At 42.7% G+C, this 27,999-nt stretch overlaps 2 protein-coding genes across 2 annotated transcripts in view; one reads left to right on the forward strand and one right to left on the reverse strand.

The window, feature by feature from the left end:
* LOC132580956 (acylphosphatase-2-like) overlaps positions 1–16,044 on the reverse strand; it is a 34,370-nt gene extending 18,326 nt beyond the window's left edge. Inside the window, exon 1 of the mRNA XM_060251951.1 lies at positions 15,937–16,044. The gene's annotated coding sequence lies outside the window, so the exon portion shown is untranslated. The remainder of the gene's footprint in view (positions 1–15,936) is intronic.
* LOC132579225 (type 2 DNA topoisomerase 6 subunit B-like) lies at positions 100–27,994 on the forward strand. The gene is made up of 8 exons (XM_060249495.1): positions 100–193; positions 5,777–5,921; positions 7,074–7,127; positions 8,956–9,059; positions 12,291–12,374; positions 13,814–13,869; positions 20,132–20,203; positions 27,766–27,994. Exons 3-8 carry the CDS (start codon positions 7,118–7,120, stop codon positions 27,992–27,994), a joined length of 555 nt encoding a protein of 184 aa, XP_060105478.1. The 5' UTR covers positions 100–193; positions 5,777–5,921; positions 7,074–7,117.
* The last annotated feature ends 5 nt before the right edge of the window (positions 27,995–27,999 follow it).

Genomic DNA, 27,999 nt, shown 5'->3' on the forward strand with positions numbered 1-27,999 from the left:
AGATAGATAGATGATCTGAGGAGGTGCTTTTGGGAAGGAGTTCTGAATGAAGGGGGTCGCTGGAACTTAGAAAAGACTTGTGGTGTCTGAGGGGATCTGCTGAAACGTAGATTTGGAGATCCGGTTATAAACGAGTACCACTGAGGGGAGGGACCTTTCTAGACAGAAGGCGCTTCTCTTTTGGGCGGGTGAGGTAAATCTCGGAGGGAAGCCGGATAGTGGGGGAAGAAAAACCGCCGACTCTCGGCTCGCGCTCCAATTTTAAGGCGGGAAGAAGAGCCCAAAAAATGAAAGGGGAAGGAGCTTTGGCAGCACAGACGGTGCGCGCGCACTGCGGGTTGGGTGAGGGGTTGTTGCAAAGTGTGTGTGTGTGTGTGTGAGAGAGAGAGAGAGAGAGAGAGAGGGAGTCGAGGGGGAGAAATATAGTATGAAGTGGAATTTAGGGGGTTACTTTATGGGTCAAAGAGTGAAGTGGAAGGTGCTGAGAGTGAAAGGACGGATCTTGAAGCAGAAGCTGGTGTGAAAAAGCTCAGATTGGGGGGTGGGGGAAGCGGAGGTAAAAATTTGGGTCGGAGGGACGTTTCTCTTTGAAGGAGTGTATACAGCCTTTCCTCAGATGGGTACAAAACCCCTATTCAATAACATACATTCAGCAAAAATCAGTAATTGCATACCAAAATCCTGCTAAAATTTCAGTGAAAGAAATTCTAAACATTTATATCAATGAACAGTATAAAATTGTCTCGTCACTTTTGGATGTTGTGCTGGAAGAGGCCAGGCTACTGGATCAATTTAGGAGGTAAAAAGGATGGTGTCCCAACTTGGATAGTCTAGGCTAGTCTGATTTTGTCAGTCTCTGCTATTAAGCAGGGTTGGCCCTGGTCAGTGTTTGGATGGGAGATTACCAAAGAAACCCCAGGTCATTGTGACACTGAAGCAGGCAATGGCTAAACCATCTCTACACATTTTTTGCCTTGAAAACCCTAATGAGTGCCATAAATCAAGTGTGACTTGACAGCACTTTTCACCAGCACCAAAGGAGGTGGTGTTGTTGTTCAGTCCCACAGTTGAGTCTGACTCTTTGTGACCCCATGGACCAAGTCACCCCAGGCCCTCCCGTCTTCCACCATCATCCGAAGTCTGATGAAATGTGTGTTAGTTACATCAGCAACACTGTCCAGCCATAGAACAAAGTAGTAGACAAGTGCACCTTTTAAGACCAACTAAGTTTTATTCAGAATGTAAGCTTTCGTATGCTTTTAAGCAGATTTCATCAGACAAATGGGAATGGAAGCAGCAATTTATAATATAAGTGGGCAGTGTGGAATCATGGGAATGTTTTTAGCAGATTAAAAGGATCAGAAATAGGGATCTGTGTTTGTTAGTGTTAGGACAAAACGACTGAAAAAAACACTACAGGGTGACAAAAAGCAGACGGCTGTTGTAGGGGTGCCATAAATCTAGGCAACATTCTGGCTCTGTTAGTTCAAATAGAGGGCATGGTTACTCAAGAGATTATAACATCCATATAGTTTGCCATAAGATGGGTTGGTATATGCAATAAGACAAACAGTCAATATCTCCCATTTGAGTATGTCAATGCAAAAAAACTGTCCAGCCATCTCATCTTTTGCTGTCCCCTTCTTTTGCCTTCTGTCTTTCACAGCATCAGGATCTTCTCCAGTGATGGCTCCCTTCTCATTTGGTGGCCAAAGTATTTGAGCTTCAGCTTCAGTACCTGATCTTCCAGGGAACAGTCAGGGTTGATTTCCCTTAGGAGTGACTGATTTGATCTTCTTGCAGTCCAAGGGACTCTCAAGAGTCTTCTCCAGCACCACAGCTTGAAAGCATCTATTCTTCTGCATTCAGCCTTCCTTATGGTCCAACTCTCACAGCCAGGGGTCATTTTGTGGAAAAATAGGTGGTGGAGTTCGTCTAGGGATTGTTATGCAGCTGCACCTACTATTCAATGGACAAGGAGGTGGAACTCTCAGAAAGAGGAGGAGGAACTCTCAGAAAGGTTCAGGAGCTGTGCTCCTGTGAGCTCCCACTGATTCCGAGGCCTGCTCGCAGCCATATATTACTACTAGGAATACCATCGCTTGGTGGCGCCTGGTTATTTTTAAAGATTTATACTCACCTTTCTTGCAGAGCCCTGAGGTGGACTGCAGTTAAAAACACGACAAAATATAATATAATTAAATGCAATACAACGACCTAAAACATTTCAATGCACATTAAAACTCCAGTCTGCCAGGGCACTTGAGTGTTTGGTGTGACTGGATAGAGGGCACAAGACCTTGTTAAATGTGCCTGGGAATTTGGCCTTCTTGCCTTTCCCTTTACACCAGATGTCACCAAACTTTTCTTTAATGAGAGCTATTTCTGAGTAATGAAGGGTATCCTGAGCTACTTCCCCTGACCCCAGCATGTTACCAAGTTTAGTTCTGTCCTAGAAACAGAACATGAACTAGGAAGAGCAGCAGAAATGAAAGTATCAGCTAAGCAGCACAGAGGAAAAAAATACTAAAAAATAAAAGCTTTTCTTAAAAGAAAGAAAGCCCTGAGCTGATCTTTTCCTGGGTCTTCTACAGGATGCCCAAGTTACCATGCAACAATTGATGAGGTACCTGTTGGAGATCCCTGCTTTCCCAGTAGCACATGTTAGAGGGTTGGACCACTAATCTGAGATCTATTCATATTCTGTTTAACATGAATCTGTATAGCACCACCACACACTGCATGTAATTAATGACAATTTACTGCCATAAAGTCACAACAGATTTATGGCAACCCCTTATGGTTTTCAAAGCAAGAGATGTTCAGAGGTGGTTTGCCATTGCTTGCTTCTGCATAACGGCTCTAGCCTTCCTTGGTGGTCTTCTGTCTAAGTTCGAACCAGGGCCAACTCTGCTTAGCTTCTCAGCTCTTACAACATTGGGCTAGTCTGGGTTATTCAGGCTGCTTCAGTGTGCGTACAAAGTGCTTTACAATGGTCTCTGTGATGGGGATTTCTTTTCTCTCCCCCCCCCCCCCACCAGCTAGGAAGAAAAAGCTTGAGTTTGTCCTAGATTGATATACATGTGCTCTTATTCTGCCCTCTTGTGGCAGTTGCTATTGCCTGCAGTTTTGCCCAGGGCTTGATGGCTTTAAGACCATTGAGCTAAACTTTCCCTGGAAAAAAACCCCAAAGCTATTGCTTTGATATTTTGTAGGGGAAGGGAGGGTTACCAATTGAATAAATCAAACATTTCAGCAGAAAAATCCAGCATGTAACATAAGGGAAAAGGTAACATAATTTACTTACAGGCAGGGCTTTTTTCTGGAAAAAGATGTTCCGGAACTCTCAAGGGGGAAATGAAGGAGAAACATGTGGGTGCTCATTATGAACTTTTAAACTTTTTAAAAAAAAAATTGTTTCCATTAAGAGGTTCTAGAATTCCATTCCAGCACGTTCCCCCAGGGGAAAAAACCCTGATTAAAGGACAGTTTGCTTGTCCGAGCAGGTTGATCCTATAAAAGATAATATCTCTGCCTATTGTTTTATCTGTAAATAATTGGATCGGGTACCATAACATTTCCTATTACACTTTATGTGAAGATAAACATTTATTTGTCACCATGTGTACAATCAACCAGGATCTCTATCCAGTGTTGACTCTAGCACACATATCTGTAATATATTTGCAGCTCAAGCCTTATTGAAGATGCATGTTGCAGTTTTACAGATACACATTAAATGTGCTGTTTACCCATTAAAAACATGTAATGTGAAGCAGTCCCTGTAATAGGTGCTGACTTAAGAGGTCAGTTCTGCCTTGATCTTTTCAATAGGAGATCCACCTAAGGGAAAGAAGAGAGAGTGCTCGCTTTGGTGAGAGGCCGTGTCCTTGAATAAACAAGTGGCCAGCAAGAAGCAAATTAAGAGCTGCCTAGTAGCTCTTGATTAATTCTATTAGTGGGTTGTAAAGCAGCAGGGAATAATGTAATACCTTCTGGATTGCAGAGAGGGAAGATGCTTTTTCACCCCTCTGCCTTGGAAATCAGAAAGCCAGCAGTGCAGGCTGAGAGGCCACTGCTTGTACCTACCCTCTTCTCTTCTGTATTGTGAATCACCTGCTATACAAGAGGAAGCCATCCAGTGCCAACAATCATTGGGAATATTCCCTTAGACAAGAATGACCTGGTCCAGTGTTCTGGAGAGTTACTGCCAGAGGAGACTTTGTGTACATTCACACAGCAACTGGTTGCAAGTGGATTTTGCTATTCTTACACAGTTAAAATCCAGTTGCAGAGCACGTTATTTAATGTATGTGAACATACCATTTGATTCAGTTTGTTATAAAGTATTTCCAAATGTACTTTAAAGTGTCTGTGAACAGTACAGAAGAAAGGCATGCCCTTCTAAACAACCTCTATGAGAATGCTTAACATTTTCTTTTATTGTTCATGGGAACACAGCCTCCATTCCACAGCCAGGCCATCCTGAAACTATCTATCTTATGAGCAGCAAGCCTTCAGTATTCACCTTTCTACCAGCTTCTTATTTGTGAATCCCAAAACTACTGTTTCCTTTCCTCAAACAATTAGAGGCTGATAAGGATTGACTCAAAATATTTTAACTAATGGAATTTTAAAAATGTGGTTGTGTTTAGGAAATTCTCACTAACACACCAAGGAAGCATCCTCATAGAAAGTGCAGTGGTGATACCAACCGGGAGGCTGCCAAGAGGGATTTTAATTGGCTTTGCACTTTGCTGCAAGAGACTACTAAAACAGAGTAGAGTGGGGGAAAAGAGGTTTTATTTTTCAGTATCTTTTCCAAATACATTTTTAACTAACACACACAATGCTTGTTGCATATTTTTTGTTCTACTAAGGTCTTTTTCCCTCCAATTTTGTTGTGATTCCCCAGTCAAAATCCTGGTTTAAGAGCGCCTTAGGTAATAATCAGCAGTTTTGGAAGTTTGGGACAAAAGTACTAATAGACCTTTCTGTGTTAGGTAGCCTTTATATTGAACTGGCCAGGAAAAGAGAGAGACACTTCTGTTCCTGATGATTTTTTCATACAAAAATTCTATATACTTCATTTCCAAATATTTTAGAGAAGAAAACAAATGTTTGGGAGTCAGTTTTGAAACAAACTGAGCAAAAGAGGACTTTAAAAATAAAAAATATAGATTTTTTTTTTGTAGACTGCGGGTAGAGGCAAGATAATTCATTACAGTATTAAATCCAGATTTACTTATAACCCCCCTGAAGCATTTAGGGCAGTGGTGTTGAATATGCGGCCCGGGGGCCAAATCAGGCCCCCAGAGAGTTTCTATCAGGCCCCTGAGTGACTGTCATCTGCTTCTTTCTCCCTCTCTCTTGCTTCCTTCTGCATTACAGCTTGCTTTGCAAGGCTTGCTTAATTGCACCAGGAGCTACAGAGCAAAACCTGCTTTCTCTATTGGCTGAGGCTTCTCCCTTGGGAAGGAAGCAGTGGGGGAGGCAGAGCTTGCTTTGCCAGGCTCTCTCAATAGCAGAGCTTCTGAGCCAAGCCTCTCTTCCTTCTATTGGCTAAGGCTCCTCTCCCTCCTGGGGAATGAAGGAAAGAGCCAGAGCTTCTTTTGCCCAGTTCCTTGGATCCCATGGGAAAAATAAAAAGATAGCACCTTTGAGACCAACAAGTGCTAAAGTTTTAAGCATGTTTTCACATTGGTTCCCAAATCAGAGCTATCATAACTTATTTCAAACTTTACTTCCAATTTTTAAAGACTTTAAACCATTTCAGATTTTAGAATACTTAATTGTTCACCTTTGGAATGAAAAGGAGGAACTGCTAGAAGAATTTTCCAAACATAAATGGGCACTCGTGGTTTCTCTAGACATTGAAGATTCTGTCCAACATGTGGGTCAGTCCTATTGTGCAACTGTTAGTAAGTAGATTTAAAATTTGCTTCTTTGGGAGGACTTTTACATCCTGTATTCGTTGAGAAGAAAGTACAGAGCCAGGCAAATTTGCAGTTTCCCTCATACCTCCCTGCTAGTAATGGCTCTTTCCTCCCACTCATGTTAAAGATCAAACGCTCTCTGCATGGCCACCAAGATTTCTGGAGGAAATGTTTCTTTCTCTTTGTAGAGTGATGAACACTGGGTCAGATGGGATGGAAATAAATAGAGGTGAACAGAAATCTAAAATCTGTTCTGCCAGACCTTTGGATGAGGTGGTGGGTGTTGATTCAGCTTGGCCTTCCCTGCTTTCTGGTTAGGGTTGCCAGTTCCCAGGTGGGAGCAGGGGATCCCCTGGTTTGGAGACCCCCCCCCCCTGCTTCAGGGTCGCCAGAAAGCGGGGGAAGGGGAGGGATATGTCTGCTGGGAATTCTATTATTCCCACTGGAGATTTATTCCCATAGAAAATCATGGAGAATTGATCCGTGGGTATCTGGGGCTCTGGGGGGGCTGTTTTTTGGGGTAGAGGCACCAAATTTTCAGTATAGCATCTAGTGCCTCTCCTCAAATTACCCCCCAAGTTTCAAAAGGATTGGACCAGGGGGTCCAATTCTGTGAGCCCAAAAAGAAGGTGCCCCTATCCTTCATTATTTCCTATGGAAGGAAAGAATTGAAAAGATGTGCCGTCCCTTTAAATGTGATGGCCAGAACTCCCTTTGGAGTTCAATTATGCTTGTCACAGCCTTGGTCTTGGCTCCATCCCTAATGTCTCCTGGCTCCACCCCCAAAGTCCCCAGATATTTCTTGAATTGGACTTGGCAACCCTATTTCTGGTACCTCTCCAGTGCCCAGATGCTACTTATGGAGCACTGCTGTACAACAGGGTACTACCACCATCTTACAAAAAATTATGAATCAGGATACTTACCATTATCTGTAAAATACTGAAAGAGATTTGGGTTATTCGTATTTTAGTGTCGTCTTATTTTAAACTGTTTAACTGTTGGATTTTATTGATTTATTGTGGTTTTACTATGTTGTCAGCTGGTCTGAGCCCCCTTGTGGAGTAGGGTAGGATATAAGTTAAATAAAATAAAAATAAGTAAAATAAAAATTTAAACCAATTTCTCCCTCTGTAGTTTCAGCAAAGGGAGATTTCTGCCGCAAACTTCTCAGTGATCGGATGCAGAAAGGTAAAGAATTTACCAAGACTGATTATTTGTAAATGTCAGTGTTTGTAAATGCAGATTTTCTGGGCTAAGGAAGGCTCATCTCTGAGAGCTCCATTTCATGATGTATCTTGGCTGATAGGTAGCAAGCCTGAAGGCCCAAATGGAAAACTGTTTTATCAATATTGTCATAAGAGCTGTGATGGGCTTGCTGATAGCAGCTGTGAGGGTGGAGGGGGTTTGAGAGTCCCATTGGGCTCATGGCAGAGGCCAGGAGCCACACTAGGCTCACCAGCACCAATGTTGGGAGGCAGGAGACATGCCTGGCTCACTGGCACCAGGTGCAAGAATTGGGGGTGGGAATGGAAGACATGCTGGCCTCCCTAGCATCAGTGTTGGTTGCGGGGGGGCAGGAGCACAATGGGTCTGGTGGCTCCAGTTTCAAATTAAAATTAGATTAAGAGGGGGAAGGGATTCCCCCCATGAGTGTCACGGCTCCCACCCCCTCAAAGTTGCAGCTACCATCAGTGAGCCCTGTGCAGGTTCCAGCCTCTGCCACCACGCTCCAGTTTGGTGTAGTGATTAAGTGTGCAGACTTTTATCTGGGAGAAATCAGTTTGATTCCCCACTCCTCCACTTGCAGCTGCTAGAATGGCCTTGGGTCAGCCATAGCTCTGGCAGAGGTTGTCCTTGAAAGGGCAGCTGCTGTGAGAGCCCTCTCAGCCCCACCCACCTCTCAGGGTGTCTGTTGTGGGGGAGGAAGATAAACGAGATTGTGCACTGCTCTGAGACTGAGATTCGGAGTGGATGGTGGGATATAAATCTAATATCTTCTTTTAAAAAAAGCTTTTTTGGTTTCATCTTAAAATTCAATCCAATCCTTGCACTGAAAAAGCATGGCTACCCATACCAGCTTCTCTTTGATCTGTAAGTAGAACAGGGATGAGTCACGTAACCAAGCAAAATCACAGCCTGCTTCATCCCATCTGACCCCCCAATATCAGTTGAATTCTGTGGAAACTGTCCATCAAGGTTCCGTACCATGTACTTGCTCTCTTTTCCAGATAGGAATGTACAGGGCTTTTTTTTTTAGAAAAAGCCCAGCAGGAACTCATTTGCATATTAGGCCATACTGCCTGACATCACCATTGTTTCATACAGGGCTTTTTTGTAGAAAAAGCCCAGCAGGAACTTATTTGCATATTAGGTTACACCCCTGATGCCAAGCCGGCCGGAACTGCGTTCCTGTGTGTTCCTGTTCAAAAAAGGCCATGGGAATGTGTGTGTACCATGGGTCTGCTCTCTTTTCCTCGTAGGATGTATTTTGTACCCCTCACCTCCTTCACAGGAGTGAATTCACCCTTTCCTGCGCTAACTGAAGTTAAAGAAAATCTTGCAAACCAGGATTCCTGTTGAGCCAACATTTAATGCCAACTTTTAACTAACTGCACTGTCTCTGAGCCATCACAAGGAAACTTTATTGGGTGCAACTCCATACTTTTGTTTTCTCTCCCCTTTCCACTACTCATTTGAGGTTTCTGAAATTACTGTAAAACATGGGGAGATTAATATAGATGTAACTGCTGTGACTCTTTTATAATGGCTGTTATTGATTAATGTTTTTAATGCTGTTTTATTGATAATTAGCTGCCTCAGAAGCGTGATGATGAGAGTCAGTGTGCAAGTTTCTTAAACAAATACATCAATAAAATGTCTTCTATGATTTGTTTTGTCTCCAGTATAGCACCAGCTGCAGTCATCAAACAACTATTGTAAACATAGTGCCATTTAAAGTCCCTAGTATTGCTTTGGAGCAAATAGCTCATGTGTCCTCTCATTTTCTCTCATGCAGAAATTCAGAGCTTGCTGCCCAAGCTGTCTTTATGTAAAAGGCAGAGTGGAAGAGGGTGTCCTCATGAATCCCTGCATGCCATGCCATTTCATCTCTCCTTTGAGGTTAGTGTCTACGGGTTTATTCTCAGTTTTCAACCTCTGTGCAAACTATCCTGTACAGCCCAGCTGAGACCCTAGTTATGGTCAGTGCAAATAAGCCATTAAAACTTTTATATCATACCAGTGCCAGCAGCATCATTACATCCTGGTCCATCTGCAGCTATGGATCTCTCTGAAGTTTCCATTATTCCCTTTCCACAGGCTATGATGCCTGTAACATTTGGCCTGCAGGCATTTCCTGAGGGTAACTAAGTAGTGAGGCATGCAAATTGGAATTTATAGTTGTACCTTGCAACCCAGTGCTGAGTTTATCCACAAAGTTTAACTGCTTCCTAACTCTTACCACTGAAAGCGTACAGGATTAATCCCCTTTAGGGGGTCACTACATGTTTTGAATCTGAAGTGTTGTCTCCAGCTTTTTAAACTCTAGTTGGGCCTAGATGAAAACATTCATCTGTTGTCTACTCATAGAGCCTTTTGATGAGCAATTAGGTTTCCATCCGGCAGAATATAATTCTGCACTAGACCTTTAATCCTGGTTCAACCCTGTCCCCAAACTGATTTTCTACACTAGAATAATAGACTCATAGGGTTGGTTTCTATGATTCTAGTGTAGAATGTCAGTTTGGGGACAGGGCTGAACCAGGATTAAAGGTCTAGTGCTGTCTCTGGCCAAGCAATCTGTTCTCTAGCATCCTCTATCATCTAACTGCTCCAGCACAGAATCCCTGGGGCAGTCTTTCAGGGAGCAGAAAAACTGCAACTGCCTCTTTCTGAGTTTCCTCAGTTCTTGTCTTCACATCAGAGAAATGCTTGGGAGGGGGGAATTCTTCCATTTCTGCTGAAACACTACTTTGTCTAGACTTATAGTTCTAAACCTGTTCTAAACCTGTTTCTTTGTCACAGCTCACTCATAGCCAGAGGCCTATGTTGTAAAACTAAAGTTTCTGTCCTCACAAATCAACAGAGTTGTTTTAAAGAGCTCATAAAACTAAAGGACTTTCAATCCATAGTGCAGAAATGCCTAAAGACCTTGTTATTGCATGCGCACACAGGTAACCACAACAGCCACAGTGAAACAGAAAATAAGTTTAAGGAGAAGATTTGAGGGGACAGAGCTGAACAAACAAGGGACCTGGAGGGGCTTGTGGGAGGCATCTTCCTCTGTATCCCATCCCCCTGGGGTAAGGAGGGGAATGATGTTACACCAATGGCACATCACTTCCAATTCAATCCCAGAAATGACATCACTGTTAGCATAATGCTTTAGGATCCCCCTCAAAAGTCTATGATTTTACCAGAAGTGACTCTTCCCCACAGCCCCATTTTCCTCCAGCTGCTTGGCTCAATGGTAAAACAGCAGGCAGATGGCAGGAGGTTTCCCTCAGTAGTGAATGACCAGGAAAGCCTACCAGAGAGCCAGTTTGGTGTAGTGGTTAAGTGTGCGGACTCTTATCTGAGAGAACCCACTCCTCCATTTGCAGCTGCTGGAATGGCCTTGGGTCAGCCAGAGCTCTGGCAGAGGTTGTCCTTGAAAGGGCAGCTGCTGTGAGAGTCCTCTCAGCACCACCCACATCACAGGGTGTCTGTTGTGGGGGAGGAAGATAAAGGAGATTGTGAGCCACTCTGAGTGGAGGGCGGAATATAAATCCAATATCATCTTCTTCTTCTTCTACCTCCCCAACTGTTTCCTCTTTCCCTTCCCTGAGCCCTGGACAAGACAGCCAGAACTGCATTCCTATGCATCTATGCTCGCAAAAAGCCCCGCAGTGGCCACTGATCCCACTGCACTGGAGCCAGTTGTGGGGTGGCTGCCAGGCCCAGTTGTCCAGTAGTGAGCTCTGGGCTGGGCTGAGTGGTGTGGGTAGTCAATCTCCAGTGGTCACCACCCGGTGAATCCTTCATTGGGACATGACAGGGGGATGGGATGGGACCTTTTCCAGGGCCTTTAAAGGTTCCCAGCCCATCCTATCCCCATTATCTGCTTTACAGAAACCAAGGCTTACATTTTGTATTACATGACTGTCCTCAACAAATGCAATTATGTTGTATTACCCTTTTTTGCTTTCCTTGTTCTTTTCTGTATCCCCACTGTCCTCTTAAATAAATAAACACAACAAAACAAACAAGAAACCAAGGTTTAGAAGACTCAGTAATATTTGTCTAACGCCAAAATGGCAACTGAGGGCTCAATGGGGACTCTTTGCTTAAAGCTACAGGTGTTATTTCTATTTTTTTGGAGATTTTTTAATACCCAGATTTTCAATTTTTTAAAAAAGATTTTTTCTACAAACTTGGGACTTCCTTCCCAAATTGTCCTTAGCTCTGTTTTGTGGTTCTGTAAATCCACAGTCTGTTACCTGGTTCAAAATTAGATATACTATTAGATTTGAAAGCAGGCTGCAGAAATGCTTTGTTGTTCAGGAATCCAGGAGCTTTTTTGTCTTCTCTGGGTATCGAGCAGGTGTCACTGGGTCATGGAAGGGAGCTGTGAATTTCCTGCATTGTACAGGGGGTTGGATTAGATGATCCTTGGGGGTCACTTCCAGCCCTGTGTTTCTGCAACAAAATGACTATAGAAAAAAACATCCCTGTATGCTCAATCGGAACTGCAAATATAGTGCATATGTCCAGCATACTGGAATTATGATTTACGAAGCCCTGAGCCTGCTTTGGCGGGGAGGGCGGGATATAAATCCAATAAAATAAAATAAATTCAGGACTATGGCCTGGATTCTTCTTATGGTAGGATGATGAGTCCAAAGACCTAGATTTTTGTCAGAACTGGATAGGGAAGAAAATCTCCAGGTACAAGTACTCAAGCATAGACAGAGCAGACCTTGTGCTTTTGCATGAGGAGGATACGTTCAGGTAAGCTTGCTTATTTAACAGCAATCCCACACACTTTCCAAAATGCAAGATAAGGAGGAAGGGAAGTAAGACCTGGATGTTTGAAATGTTTAACTGCTATATCAAATAGGCTTTTGGCTTAAACTGTTTCTTTGATTACAGGAAATGGTTGTGGCAAAAGCCCATAGGGCCTCTCATTTTCATTTTCGCCTAACAATATTTCCTGACTCTAAATTAAAGCTTCTGATTTTCTGGCTCTAAACCTCTGATTACTGATCATGCAAAATGGTGGGTAAGGAGTTGCCATTTAGGGGACAAAACACAAACTTTGAAACACTGTTTTGAAAAAGAGGTCTTAATTAAATTTATCTTATGGGTTTTCAGTTCTATGAGAAGTCTGGAGTTCTCAAGGAGGACTGTTTAGCCATGAAACAGTTCATCCACAGGATCAGCCTTGTGCACACAATGGTAAGACCCTACTTCTATGCCTTCTCAGGAACACTTTGTTGTACTTAGAAAGGTAAGCAGACTTTAAAAAAATGCAGAACTTGTCAGCAAGACTTTCTAGGCGTTTGACCTGATTCATTACCTCAGAAACAACTCAGGAGCCAGTTGCCAAACCCAATGAGCCAGTGGCTAGAGGTTGTCTGGATTTTTACATTCACTGTCGTCCTTATCCAAGATAAAGGGGCTTAGCTCTATGCATCTTGTTTCTGAAGTCTGTAGAGAGAAAAGAACCAAATTAGGTGAACTTAATGGCTGTCACATAAGCTATACATTTCACTGGTTGCTGGCAGAGCTGCAGTATGATGTAGCCTGGACTACACATACACACAGTATTCCCATTCATGCTAACCAGATAGGGACAAAGTTCACTCTGGATTATTCAAGCAGTGATTGCTCACTGCCAGCAATGCATACACAGAATTAGTTAGAATTTATGAAAGAGTTTTCTGCAAGCTGATTGACAGAGAGCAAGGAAACATGACTAGAGGCTTCAACATTAGCTTCTATCCAGCATACAAACTGGGAAACTGTCTGCCAACAAAAGAAAAGTTATAACATGACAAGCAAAAATCTAGGCTGTGCTTTGTTTGTCAAAATAGGGTTGGGATAAGAACTGCATGAAAACAATTTACCCTGCTCAGTTGCTCTGGCTCCGAGTCCAAAGACATGGGGTTTTTTTTGTTTTGTGTTTTAGAACTAAGTGTCATTTTGCTGATACTCAGAATCATTATCTTTTCCAGCCAACTTATAAATCAGGGAAAATGCTTTACTGCCATTTTATATTGGCGACTCAAGTGGCAGGATAGATTCACACTGGTTTGTGAAATATGTTCTTATGGCCCACACCAGCAGCAGGAGTAGTTTGGGATGTGGAGCACACTAAGCTGAGATGCCCCTGTGGAGCTACTAGTCAGCACTGCAGGGATCACTGAGTTCAGCAGTACAAACAGTGAATATTAACTCACTCATTGCTTCCTCCAAAAGCTGGCAGCAGTGTGGGGGAAAGAAAATAGGTAAGTTTATACCATTATCAGTGAAGCCAAGTGGCCCTTGAGCATGTGGCAGAAATGCTAGAGCTTGGTTATTCTTGTTTCTGGCCACCTGTGGCCCTCTAGTGTAATGAGCTACCAAGAAATTTCCCTATACATTATAGACGGCCAGTCTGCTCCTGCACACCAGCCAGTGTTTGGCTCAGATTAACCCACAGATCTGCGGATGTTGATATATTGCAATATGTTAAGACTTCAGTCCAGCTTATAGGATGCTCTGCAACAGTCTTGCCTAGCCTATATGTTGCTCAGTTAAAAAATTATACTGAGAGCAGTAGACATCTCAGTTCGTCTTACCCTTTCCCTCAGCTGTTTTGAATCTAGCTGATTGTGCACTCCTCTGCTTTGTAGATCAAATTTCATTACTGTGTAAAAGTGAATGGCTTGGTTTCTACAGAGACCTATAGGTGAGTAAACACTTCAACCATAAACTCATGATGACAGCAGCGGAAGATTTACAAGGCACAGTTGCTCTGCCAGTTGACATGCAAAGATAGCTATCATGACCTGATTAAAAACAGAAAGAACTGAAATTTGGGGGGGGGGGGGGAGAGCTGAGCCTTACCACTTGCCCCACATCTGCAACAACCTAAAACACCTGTTAACCCTAACCAAAATAACCATTGCTAGTGTAGAAATGAACAGAAATCTTTTTTTAAAAAAAAACTCTTTTGCTGCAACAGACTAGCACAGCTATCCCCTGTGGAATTCAGCGTACAAATAGGGTTACTAGCAGTCTTGAAGAAAAATCTCCTGTCCCTTTATTAGAGACTTAATATGTGGAAATGGGCAATTGAAGCTTTTCATGGCAAGGAGGTAAATACCATCCCATTAGGCCTCTATTAAAAGGACAGGAGATTTTTCTTCAAGCCTGTTGGCAGTGGCAAGTACAGTCACAGTGTGATATTATTAAGAGGCCTGTTATTATTGTTTAATGATTAAAATATAGCCTTAAATAGTCATTCTATGCTTCAGTTTAACAAATGAGCTTTAAAGCATTAAACACTCTTTAACTCCTGCTGTTCTCACAGAGAGAAGCATTAATGTGAAGAATGAAAAAGGATACAGGCCCTTCTGTAAAGAGTTGTCCTAAACTATGGCCATTTTCACATGAGTTATCTGTCCAGGAGGCTGAAGTAGTTCCCAGTGCCCTAGGTTTGACATTATTTTCCTGTTTCCTCACAGCATTGTGGTACATTTGTGTGTCTCCTAGGGTTTCCTAGCTTTTTCCTGACCTTTCCCAAACTTGCTTACCTCTGAAATTGGGGAAGGATCACAGCAAAGCCCACACAGTACTTCCACAGGGAAATCTGCCATGTGAAAGCTGCTTCTCTGAACTGCTAGTCACAGCGGCAGCAACAGGAAAACTACACACGTCTTCCCAAACTCTTGTGTATATGTGTAGTAGCACATTTCAGGAGAAGGAGCCCTTTCATTCTCTTTCCAGGGTGCCTCTGCCCAACAAACTTAGGAAGCAGAGACAGGGGAAAAAATCGAGATAGTCCTGCTTAGGATTGTCAAAAGGCCTGGAGAAAAAGTCCTGTTGTTTTAACAGAAGCTTAAAGTGTGGAAATAGGCTGCGAAAGTTTTTCCTGGCTTGGAGATAAATAATGTCCTCTGATAAATGACATGCTTCGCAGCCTCTGTTAGAAACAGGCCATTTTTCTCTCCAAGCAGTTGGCAACCATATCCCCACCATGACTTTACTATATGCACTCCTTTTGGGGAAGGATTGTCTATCTATCTATTTATTTATTTTATTCCATTTTTAGCCTACCCTTCCCGTAGAACAGGCTCAGGGTGGTTAGATCCCAGTAGGCAGCCATGTTGGTCTGAAGCAATAGAACAAAGCAGTAGACAAGTGCACCTTTAAGACCAACTAAGTTTTATTTAGAATGTAAGCTTTCATATGCTCTTAAGCAGACTTCTTCAGACAAAATGGGAATGGGGTGGGTTGCATCATAAAAACAATCAACAGTTAAAAACCAATTTAAAACATATAAAATCTAAAATTACATAGTAACAGTAGAGATTAACATGGCAAATTCTGCCTCACAAACATGGTCTATGGTCCAGGTCTAGCAGGTCCTACAGCACTGAGATGGAATGAAGGGGGGGAGGCCAGTAACAAGTGATGTCCACTGCCTCAGCTGAAAGCCCGGTGAAAGCTTGGGGGTATTCCTGGATGCCTCTAGTTTAGAAAGATAGCAAAGGGCACTTTCCTTCATTTAGAAGTATGTGGAAGTATCTTTCATTTGTATCTAAGTTAAGAATCTACTTTAAATTCACCGTCTTTAATATTTCACATTTATTATCCAGCAGCCCTGAAGCTTCAAAAGCTTTTATGTTTTTTTAAAATCAGCCAACTGCTAAACATGTATCTCTTTACAATATTTTCCTTTGCTGTCAAAAAGTCTATCAGGTCTGTTTTATTCCATTTTGTGCAAATATCAAACATTTTAGAGACAGCATACTCACTCGTTTTCTTCTCTGAGGAGAGGAAAAAATGTAGATGTCTTTATCCTGGTAGGCCTGTGGCGTTGTTTGTGTTGAGATTTGCAGGAAAGCAGGTCAGTCCTGGTGGCATCTGAAAGACCTGCTGACCATTTCTGTTCTAAATGGGTATCAAGAACAAAAGATGCACTGTTCCCTAGTTTCTGGCATCTGAAAGAGTCTGAAACCAAACTGTCCCGTATAAGGGTTGGCAAGGATTTGCACTTGGCTTCACCATCTGAATGACTCTTATTTAACACGCGGCCTCTGACAACTCTGACAACCTTTCTTTCTCCTGAACTATCAGTATCTGTGCCCTAACATTAAAAAATACTCTTGGCTTTTTTTTTTTTTACTATTTAGTAGTCTTCTGCAATGGCCCTGCAAGCTACAACCTCTAAAACACCTAGAGAATAGGTAACGGGGACTGTGCTGAGAAATATCTGTACAATTTCCTACCCTTTTTCTAGACTGCTGGGCATGTTGTTTTCAGTGGTGACCATTTTGTCTAAAAAATAAGTCCCCGATGACACCTATATAAGAAACAAGGGACTATAATTGTCATATACGTAAAGAATGATGGGCTAAAGAACAATTTTTGGTTCTCATATACTCTTTGTCACTCAAGCCAGTCGTAAGAGCCAGTTTGGTGTAGTTATTAAGAGCATGGACTCTAATCTGAGAGAACTGGGTTTGATTCCCCACTCTTTCACATGCAGCTGCTGGGTGACTGTAATATAGTGGGTTTCATGCATAGAGGAGGTGCGGTTGTGGTGATAATCAGCTCTTTATTAGATACAGCATAGTATGTTGTTGTTCATTCACAGTCAATTCGACTCTTTGCAACCCCATGGACAAAGTCACGCCAGGCCCTCCTGTCTTCCACCATACTCTGAAGTCTGCTCAAATTCGTATTTGTTACATCAGTAACGCTGTCCAGCCATCTCATCAGAAGAACATAAGAGAAGCCATGTTGGATCAGTCCAACGGCCCATCCAGTCCAACACTCTGTGTCACACAGTGGCAAAAATTTTTATATATACACACACACTGTGGCTAATAGTCACTGATGGACCTGTGCTCCATATTTTTATCTAAACCCCTCTTGAAGGTGGCTATACTTGTGGCCGCCACCACCTCCTGTGGCAGTGAATTCCACATGTTAATCACCCTTTGGGTGAAGAAGTACTTCCTTTTATCCGTTTTAACCTGTCTGCTCAGCAATTTCATGGAATGCCCACGAGTTCTTGTATTGTGAGAAAGGGAGAAAAGTACTTCTTTCTCTACTTTCTCCATCCCATGCATTATCTTGTAAACCTCTATCATGTCACCCCGCAGTCGACGTTTCTCCAAGCTAAAGAGTCCCAAACGTTTCAACCTTTCTTCATAGGGAAAGTGCTCCAGCCCTTTAATCATTCTAGTTGCCCTTCTCTGGACTTTCTCCAATGCTATAATATCCTTTTTGAGGTGTGGCGACCAGAACTGCACACAGTACTCTTTGCCATCCCCTTCTTCTTTTGTCTTCTGTCTTTCCCAGCATCAAGATAGTAGGGCTGACCTAAAAGACTGCTTAACAGGGCCAACGGGGTCAACTATATACAACTCTGGGTTCCCACACAAGCATGATATTGAATCAATCAAACCAGCAGGGAACCTGTGATTGGAGCAGGGCAGTTTGGATTTGGATCCTGCTGCCCATTGTTCCCAAGTCCCCAAGCTCAGTCTTTCTGGCTTCAGTGAGCCTGGCAGGAACACCCATCATAGTCTTCACTTTGGTCCGCATATATAACAGTGACCTTAAGCAAGCTAGCTGTTTTTAAAATTAATTTTAGGTGCTCAGGGACCTGCTGTGAATTGGGGTCAATTTTCCCCAACTTGAAAGAGTTTCAGGTAGTCTGCTGGGGTTGAATGTGTAGGTTCTTTTAAGTTTAGTCCAATGGGGCAAACAGTGGCTCCTTTGGGGCCTTTCAAGTTGGGAAAACAGTGGAGGAGAGGTGTAAGCCCCCTCTCCTCTTTATAAAAATGCTACTAGGTCCACAAACAAGTTGCCTCACTTGCATATCTGTTCGCATCTGCTTGTGGGCATTGAGAAATTCAAAATATTTTTTTTCCAGTTTAGTCTGCATGTGACTGCAAGCAGTGTGTTTTGCAATCTTTCCTGGCAAGAATTGTTGTTCACTGTTGTCAAATAGCTATATGTAGTTATAACTCTATTCTGCCCGTTGTATTTTATATTTTTTATAAGAACTCTGTTGGATCAAACCTTCCAGTCCAGCATCCCATTTCCCATATTTTAAAGTACTAAAACTGTGTCTTTGGAGAGTTCATATTAATGACAGAAAATATTATTCTCTTTTTTAAAACTGGGAACCACTCTGCAATTGCTTGAAAGACAGCAGTCTCCTTCCCCAATCATATAAAAAAACAACAATGTTGCTTTGCTTTTATCTCTTTGTATAAGAAACAGCTTGAGGGAGTTTAAAAACATTCATCTATGTTGGAGAAGCTCTGAAGAAGGATTAAAAAGTCTCATAAATTCCTCAGTAAAAGAATGAGGCCCTCTTTCTCTGATCTGGTGTGGGGGTGGGGTATTGGGGTCTGGAAGAGCACAGTGTAGAAAGTATGGGCTGTTTGGTGGAGCGGCGTGATTCCATGATGGAGCCTCAGTGTTACAGGCGTTCTTGGGCTGAGATCTGGAATGATGAAAAGATGTTTATATTGCTGCAGCTTCACTAAAGATGGCAGAGAGAAATAAAGAGAGGTTCAGATAATAGCTTCATAACTGACTAGAAGCATTTGCAATACTGAAAACCTGTTATTTATAAAACTAGAAATTGTGTGTAGGTGACTAATAGGTATTTGAAAAGATAGTCACCAACAGGGCTTTTTTTTTGAGAAGGAACACACAGGAGCACAGTTCTGGCTGACTCAGTATCAGGTGTGTGGCCTAATATGCAAATGAGTTCCTGCTGAGCTTTTTCTGAAAAAAAAAAGCCCTGTTCACCAACAGTCTGTACGAACATACACCCACCTCACTGCATTCTGCTTAATTAGCAGATATACGGAACACCAAAAACCTATATAGTCAGTCCTATAGTAGGACTGTTATGTTAACCTAATAAACAATGCCATTGATCTTTCTCTGGTCTTTCAACTTCTTGGTAATTGCATCTGTGTCTGCCTCATCATTGCACATGTAATAATAATGTTAGTAAGTTTTAATTCTTCCCATGGCGTGATTTGTTCACTCTCCTAGTATGTGAGAACAGCTACCCCTTAGATTTACCCAGGGGTGGAATTCTAGCAGGAGCTCATTTGCATATTAGGTCACATCCCCATGATGTAGCCAGTCCTCCAAGAGCTTACAAAAAAAAGCCTTATAACCACTCGGAGGATTGGCTGCATCAGGGGTGTGTGGCCTAATATGCAAAGGCGCTCCTGCTAGAATTCCACCCTGGACTTACCAATACCCGGAGGTTGGGTCCACAAATCATTTCACTGCACAGCTTCACCTTTTAAAAACACCTCCAAGAGGGTCCAGATCCAAGGTCTGAAACATGGGTGTCGTCTTCTTCATTATTATTACATTTTTAATATTGACGGTCTCCTTGGTCTTTCTCTCTGTTCACTGATCCTGATCCTCTTGCATCTCTGCCTTTTTTCTTTCTGCTCCAAAAGTGTCATAGAGCAATGGTGCAGTTTTCTCTAAGCAAGGTTACCAATCTATCATCTGAAGGCATATTCTATGTTATTCCTTTTATAACATGGGTGGCATCTGGTTTGTAGTATTGGAAAATTGCTGATGGAAATACTCAGGGAAAGGGTATAACCCTTGTTCATTAATCCCACTCCGTACCCCAGAGGCTCCAGGTAGCTCACAACATGATAAAATATAACAGATTTTAAAAATTAACAAACCTCACCCTACCAATCCAGCAACACAGCTGTACCAAGTAATTATAAATAGCTAAGAATAACCATGCAATATCACATTGTGCATATAAAACGCAGCAAAATCAGCATAAGCAGGAATAGTGGAGCAAAAACTAGAGCTGTCCAGCTTAAACCAGGAATAAAACCACAAAGTAAACCTGTCCAACCAGCCAGAAAGCCCATTGTGTTTCATGATAAGAGCTACCGAATGCAATGACAGTTCACTTTATTTTTTCTCTACAGCCCAGAAAGGAGAGACAGCACCTGCTTGCCAGATGGGACAAGACTACTCATTGACGGGAGCCATTTTGTTTGGTGAGATAGTGGAGGATGGCTTGTATGTTTGAGAAAGCTTGAACTGGTATATGATAAGCCTTCAGGGAACAAAGCAAGGTGGGCAGAAGCAGTTCGGGGAGCAAGCAAAATGTTTTGAATCCTAAGATTTGACCAGTTGGTGATTCCTGCTCACCCTTTTGGCATAAAAGATGAGGCAGGTATGAGACTGTTGTATAAAACTGGAGCCAAAATGGCTGTGGTCACAATCTGCATGGAAATTCTCCTGTGGAAACACTGCTGAAATGAATGGGACATGAGCTCTGCTGTAGGTCAACTCAGTAAATTTCCATTGTAGACATGAGTTTGAGTTCATGATGAATGCCAGGCATTGAGAGGGTTAAGCATCGCTGCAGGATAAAGAAGTCTGGGTGCCAGAGCACTTTCTTCATTTTCTTAATCTTCCGGCCACAAAGCCCTGCTTCAGGCATCCAGATTCTTTATTTGCAAAATATACTGGCTGAGATGGTTTGAAAAGGAGATGGAAAGGAGTTGCTCATGATATCATCCACAACCTATGCTATACTGCCACCTAGGGAACATGGGAGGTGGTCTGGGGCTGTGGAATGAAGGTAAGGGTCACTGGTTGTGTGAATTGTCAACAGCTTTTCAGAAACCTGGAGGCAGTGTTCTACAATTGTCATTGGCCTTGGTGCACACCATGGTTCCTGGTCAAACTTGTTTTACAAGCTTTCATATCTCTTCAGAGATGTGTCCCTGTATAGGCAAAAATAGCCTACACAAGCCAGACCAGACTGTAGTAACAGATGTGTACTTTTTGATATGATTGTCATGGGCACCTATTAAACAGTGCCTGTGAAAAATCAAACACTCCCACACACCCAAGCATATATGAAAGGGATTTATTTTGCTTTATATTTTGAATGAGTGAAAAGATAACTGCATGTCCATATATGTTTAGTAAAAGGGAGGGGGGTTGCTTCCCTCTGTCTCTGAAAGATTAACAGATTAACTGTGGTGTAAACTTTCTTGGACCTTCATCACATGTTTAAAGTATGCAATTATACACAAACATACAGGCATAGAAAAACAATTACATATAATCAGGGGATCATGCACTTGCTCATCCTTCAACAAAATGTATACAGTTGTCATCAACAATTTTTAATTTTTATTTATTTTAAATATTCTAACCTGCCTTTCTCCCCTTAAAAATGCTGTTTTGCTGTCTACATAGAACTAACACACCACTGTCATATAAAATAACTAATGGACATTAAAATGGCAACATTTATTATTATTATTAGCCTGCCTTTCTCACTGAGACTCAAGGCAGATTATAGAGGATAAAAGGGGGGGATCATACCATATAGACATTCAGTGAATAATGCCATATGACTAGGAACAGAAATTGAATGACAATGCCCATGCAATAGGTCTAAGAATACAAAATTAAATGATGATGTGAGCAGCAATTGCCCATGCCAGCATAGTGCAAACAGTGCAGAATGTGAGATTACAAAGATACAAGGGAAAACAGTACCTCCTCTCCACTTCCATATGATGGCATCCTTCTGGAGTGTTCTATTCCACTACAGTTCTAATTCCACCCTCCTGAACATTTCTGCTTTGCATATTTAGTGGAATGGTAGTACTGTGAGAATCTTCCTGATATTCTCAGACCAGCCGTTCCACAAGGTGGGTGTTACCACCATGAATGCACACGAGTGGGCAGTTGCTAAATCTTACCAGTTTGAAGGCAGGGACCTTCAGAAGGTTTTGCTTAGATTACCAAAACTGCCATGGTGGAGCAGTAGTAGGTGAGGCAGTCCTGCAGCTATGTGGCTCCAAGGCCATGAAGAGCTTTGTAAATTACATTCAGGGCCTTGAACTAAGCTTGGTAACTGAGTGGTAGCCAATGGAGTGACTGTGGGATGGGTGTGACATGCATGGTACATGCTAGTAATTGGGCTGCCACATTCTGTACCAACTGGAGTTCCAGGATTGACTTCAATGGAAGATCCATATAGAGTGCATTACAACCAATGAAGCAATGTTCAGGATGCATAGTCACTGACGTGCATGTCACTCAACAGAAAAATTCTAGAGGCAGATTGCAGTGTGAAACGGCTGGATTATAATTCATCAGAAAACTTGCCAATGTAAGAGTTAAAGCTACGAATGATTGGAAAGATATATTATCACTTTGTTTGCAATTGGGACTTATAGAATTAAGGTCTTTCCTGTTCCATTCTAAGCAGGTCTACTTAAAATCTTCCTTGGGTCTATTCCAGGGAGTTTATTCTCGGTAATGTATTCTTAAAATGACAAAATGCCACAATGCTCCTGTTTAATGATTGCTGAACTAGTTTAATACAAGTACCACTCTGGCATTTTTCCTTATCAACTACACCATGTTATTTTCCTTCTCTCTATCTTTAATTTCCTCAAGCGATTTGGGTAGAAGATGATCACAATGCTGTACCATCAGTATCATCACCTGTAGACCTAGCAACAGTAACTGGCAGTTATTTATTTTTGAAGAAATTTATATGCTGCTTCTCTAGACCTGCCCTAGGCAGTTTATAACTTAAATAGTAACCCTGGCAAGATAGTAAAAACAAGTCCGTATGGGGTCGCAAAGAGTCGGACTCGACTGTGTGACTGAACAACAACAACAAAAACTTTTCACAAAATTAAGCAAATCAGTAATACAAGCCAAGCAGAGCAGAATAAATAAGAATAGATCCATAAAAATATACCAATAAAAACAAGCCAAGCAAATGTAGAAAGCCAGGAAATCCTCCTCTGTTTTATTTGTACAGTCAGGTTTAGTGCCAAACGAGAAGAAGGGCTAATTTATGTCTGGTTCTTTGTAGGACTAATTTGCTCTACAAACTGTTCTGTGTAGTGCAGGTGTCTTTAGCCACTGTCATGGGGTGCTTTTACACTGATAGTACGTGACTCTTTATCACCGCATTGGAAACTCACCTTTTACATTACCTAATGTTCTCACAAGTGTTTTGCATCGTTGCTGCCCAAAGCATCTCCATTTGTTTCGGTGAGATGAGTTCTGGTGCTGCTGTTACAACATTTTTCTCAAAACTAGTTTTGATCCAGTCATTTTTCTACAGGCATTTCAAACTTGTATTGGAGAAGTTTTCATGCATTTTAAAAGACTTCGTCAAAAGCCACAAGGTGCAGTAATTTGCATGAGTACTGACAGCACTTTAAATTTTTACATATCATTGCCTGCCTCATCTTGTAATTTAAATTTTTATTGTTTTTGCAGTGTTGACACGATTTCCAAGCAATCATATACATTTAACTAAGCACTGGTATTCTGTCTGCCCTCTGATCAGAGACCCCCCACCCCAAACTGAAATGCTTTCAGCAGGAAATATAGAGGTTTGGCTACGCAAAATGAGCGCAGCAAATCCACCAATGTAAAAGGAAAATAATTAAAACGGAACGGTGGCAGGCAATTTGAAGTCTAAAACTCTGGATCAAACTGAATGTAAAAACACCCATGATCACCTATTCGGTCACCAGTCCCCTTGCAACTAGGACCAATTTCGCACTAGATCTTTAAGCCTGGTTTAACTCTGTCCCCAAACTGACTTTCTACATTAAAACCATAGAATCAGAGTCATAAAGTTGGTTTCTCTGATTCCAGTGTAGAAAGTCAGTTTGGGGACAGAGTTAAATCAGGATTAAAGCTCTCGTGCAAAATTGTTTGTTGAAAGTCCAGTAGAACTAGTTGTGTTTTGAAGATCTTTGATTTTCACTCCCTCTCCCACCTCCTCAGCTAGGGAGTCCTTTACCCTGATACAAACTGCCACTATCAAAAGAATTCCCCCCCCCCCTTTTATGCTTTCCCCTGGCTGTCCTCAGAGTTGACCTTTTCATTAGTGAGGCACTAGGTCAGCATAAAGCAGAGGAGCCTGACTAAAACATGAGTGAGATTCTACACAGTCAATTGACGCTCAGCGATCATGGATAGAAATGAACATTTAATAACAACATAAAACCTAGAAAGATAATTGGGAACAATCAGGCAGTCAGGAGGCAGAATCCCAAAAAGAAAATATGAAAACATTTTCTTGCTATCTAGTGCTGTACGTACAACTGAGGCTTGATAGCCTTTCCTGGATTCAGGCAGGAGCATCCTGGTATAGCCTGACAGGACTTGCCTTTGATATCAGCATCTTGACACAGAAAGCCAAGCCAGGCTGCCAGTTATGCAGAGCTTCCTATAGCCTGGGGAGTTTCCTTTCTACCCAATCAGAATTCAGGGTGCATGCCTGCTTTTGACCAATCACTTCAAAAGCGTGGGTATAAGTCGGTAAAGCACTAAGCAGGGCAGTTAAAACTTATCCACCTTGGCAGCTCTGGCAGCTTGAGCAGATAGCAAATTGAAGCTGAGGATAAGTTTCATAGAATCATAGAGCTGGAAGGGACCTCCAGGATCATCTAATCCAACCCCCTGCACAATGCAGGAAATTCACAAGTACCTCCCCCCACATTATCTCCTAGATCACCACATTTCTGGTTTTCCCCCTTCCGTGTATCATTAGGATTTCAATTGCTCCTCTCCATAGATGTGTGCGTGTGCTATTCTAAGTGTATTTTATTCCCTCACAATTGCAGCAAGGATGCCACAACAGTTATCGTAGAAATTGATTTAAAAAACAACCTTGGGAAACTCTGGTTATGAGGTGGCAAATACATGATTAAAATAAATAAGCCTGTATAACCAGCAATAGTACTGCATAAGTGCATCCACTGAAGTAAGGTAAAACACTAGACCTAACTTCTCATATTTATTTATTTATGGAATTTATAAGCTGTCTTTCTAAGACTTGCTATAAATCCCACCCCAACATTTCTAAAAAGAATATACAAATGAAATATATGTTAGCTCTCATATTCTTGTCTATTGAAGAAAGGCAGCAAGAAATCAGTTACTTTATGTACTCCTAAATCAGGAGATGGAGCTCAGAATCTGGTATCAGGAGGCAAGCAGTGGCCCTGTTTATCATTTGTAACTGGTAAGTCGGCAAACTATTAATATCAGGGGCCAGAGGTCAGGCAAGACAATGTCATTTGGTCCAAGGTCAGTGAGTCCAGAAGTTAGGCAAAGCAAAGTCACTCAGAGATCCAGAAGTCAGGCAAGGCAGAGTCAGTGACTTAGCATCCATCATATGCATTGCATCCATGCCTAACAGCCTCTCTTAGCTGGTTTTATAGGGTTTCATGCTTGCAACCAGTTGGTCAGAAGCAATCCTGCAATTACTCATCTTCATTATCAGCAAGCTGCTGGCATTGGCTCAGGAGGCATGCAGTTTGCTATTCTTGTCCATAGTTCTGTTCTCAGCCTATGTCTGCAGCACTCTAAGGTGTGGGTGATACTGGTGGTCTGGGAATGGCCAACTGAGGTTCACTTGAGGAATCAGGGCTGAAGGGTGTCTGTGGCTGTGCACCACCTGTTGGCTGTGAATTCTGACAAGCCTGCAGCTCATTTTCCTGCTGGTAGTTTCTGTTAACTCAAGACTGGTTACACAAGGCTCCTCTTCTTCTGAGGAGTCCTTGGTATTGCTGAGCCCTGGCTGACTCATGGTATATTGGCACTAACTGGTTGCAGAATTTTGAATTCATTTAGTATTGGAGTTGAGTCACATAGAGTGGTAGCAGATCTGAGGTCTCTGATCTAATAATAATAATAATAATTTTTTAATTTATATCCCACCCTCCCCACCGAAGCAGGCTCAGGGCAGCTTACATAGCATAAAATACAACATTACAGTAATACAACAATAAAATATCCCAATTTCATAACAGTTAATTAAATATACAATTACATTTAAAACAGCAATTAAAATATCAATTTAAAACCACAATTTGATTTGGTACTATGATCTTAATATAAAACATAGTTTTCATGGCGATGGTACAATATCAAAGATTTCAGGTTTTCACGGCTGGTAACATCATTAGGGTTTGTAGAATCTTTCGGGATCAAGTGCCGTGTTCTACTGGAGAAAGTTTTCCTTCCAGACGTTTCGTTCTCAGCTGCGGAGAAATCCTCAGTGGCGTTGCAGCCGGAGCAGCCAAGAAGGTCTGAGTGCCTGCTCCGGCTGCAACGCCACTGAGGATGTTCTCCGCAGCTGAGAACGAAACGTCTGGAAGGAAAACTTTCTCCAGTAGAACACGGCACTTGATCCCGAAAGATTCTACAAACCCTGATGGTACAATAGTTCCACATTAAAAAGCCAACTGGAAGAGGATGGTCTTGCAGGCCCGGGGGAACTGGTTGAGGCTCCGCAAGGCCTGTACCTCTTCTAAACCAGACTTTTCCCTGCAGCCACTGTGGCCGGACCTGCCTGTCCCGCATTGGTCTTGTCAGCCACCAGCGAGCCTGCAGCAGACGTGGACTATTGCACCCTTCTTAAATCTTCGTTCGCGAAGCCAAGCCGAGAGCTGATTCCACCAGGGGGGAGCTGTAATCGAGAAGGCCCTCTCCCTCGTAGCTTTCAATTTGGCCTCCTTCGGTCCAGGGATGGTCAGCAGATTTTGTGAGCTAGATCTCAGTACTCTCTGGGGAACATATGGGGAGAGACGGTCCCTAAGGTAGGCAGGTTCTCGGCCATATAAGGCTTTAAAGGTGATAATCAGTACCTTGTAATGAACCCGGTACACAATTGGCAGCCAATGCAGTTCCCGTAGCCTAGGCTGTATATGTTCCCACTTAGGGAGTCCCATTAACAGTCTGGCTGCTGCGTTCTGCACTAGCTGCAGTTTCCACGTTCGACACAGGGGCAGCCCCATGTATAGGGCATTACAGTAGTCTAACCTCGAGGTGACTGTTGCATGGATCACTGTTGCCAGGTCATCATGCTCCAGGGAGGCAGCCCACTGCCTCACCCGCCTAAGATGAAAAAAGGCGGATTTAGCGGTGGCTGCTATCTGGGCTTCCATTGACAGACTCCAGTAGCACCCCCAGGCTCCTGACCCTGCGCACTGTTTTCAGTGGCACACCATCAAAAGCTGGTAGGGGAATTTCCCTTCCTAGGCCGCCACGGCTCAGGCAAAGGACCTCTGTCTTCGCTGGATTCAACTTCAACCTACTCAACCTAAGCCAACCTGCCATGGCTTGCAGCGCCAGGTCCAGATTTTCTGGGACATCGTCAGTCCGGCCATCCATCAGTAGATAGAGCTTAGTGTCATCAGCATACTGGAGGCAACCCAGCCCATACCTCCGGGCAATCTGGGTAAGAGGGCACATGTAGATGTTAAACAACTTCAGGGAGAGAACCGCCCCCTGAGGCACCCCACAATTAAGTAGGTGCCTCTGGGACAGTTTTCCCCCAATTGCCACCCTTTGTCCATGACCATCAAGGAAAGAGGAAAGCCACTGCAAGGCCAGCACCTGAATCCCTGCGTCAGCGCAGTACAGCATGATAGTAACACAAGTGTTACCTGGATTTCTGATGCAGCCTGCAAATGGGATGGTCCAGCTAGTGGCCACCCTGTAACTTTTTCTTCAATCTGTTTTATTTCCTAACCCCCTTCCCCATTTCCAGGCCAGTATCCACAGAAACTAAGAGGCCTTGTGACAAAATCCATCCCATAAGTGGTGAGCCAGTGGGTCTCTTAATTCCCAGTGAGGCAGCCGAAAGAGGTTTCAGTGGAGATGTGAAGATCATGCCTGTTGTGTCTCTGTGTCCCTGCCAGAAACAGTTCCCCAACCAGCCAGTGAGAATAGCTGCTCTCTGTATCCTTTTGTTGTACACCCTGAGGGGGCCCAGTTAATATGG

Source organism: Heteronotia binoei, chromosome 1 (assembly GCF_032191835.1).
Source record: "Heteronotia binoei isolate CCM8104 ecotype False Entrance Well chromosome 1, APGP_CSIRO_Hbin_v1, whole genome shotgun sequence".
Classification (NCBI taxonomy): Eukaryota; Metazoa; Chordata; class Lepidosauria; order Squamata; family Gekkonidae; genus Heteronotia; species Heteronotia binoei.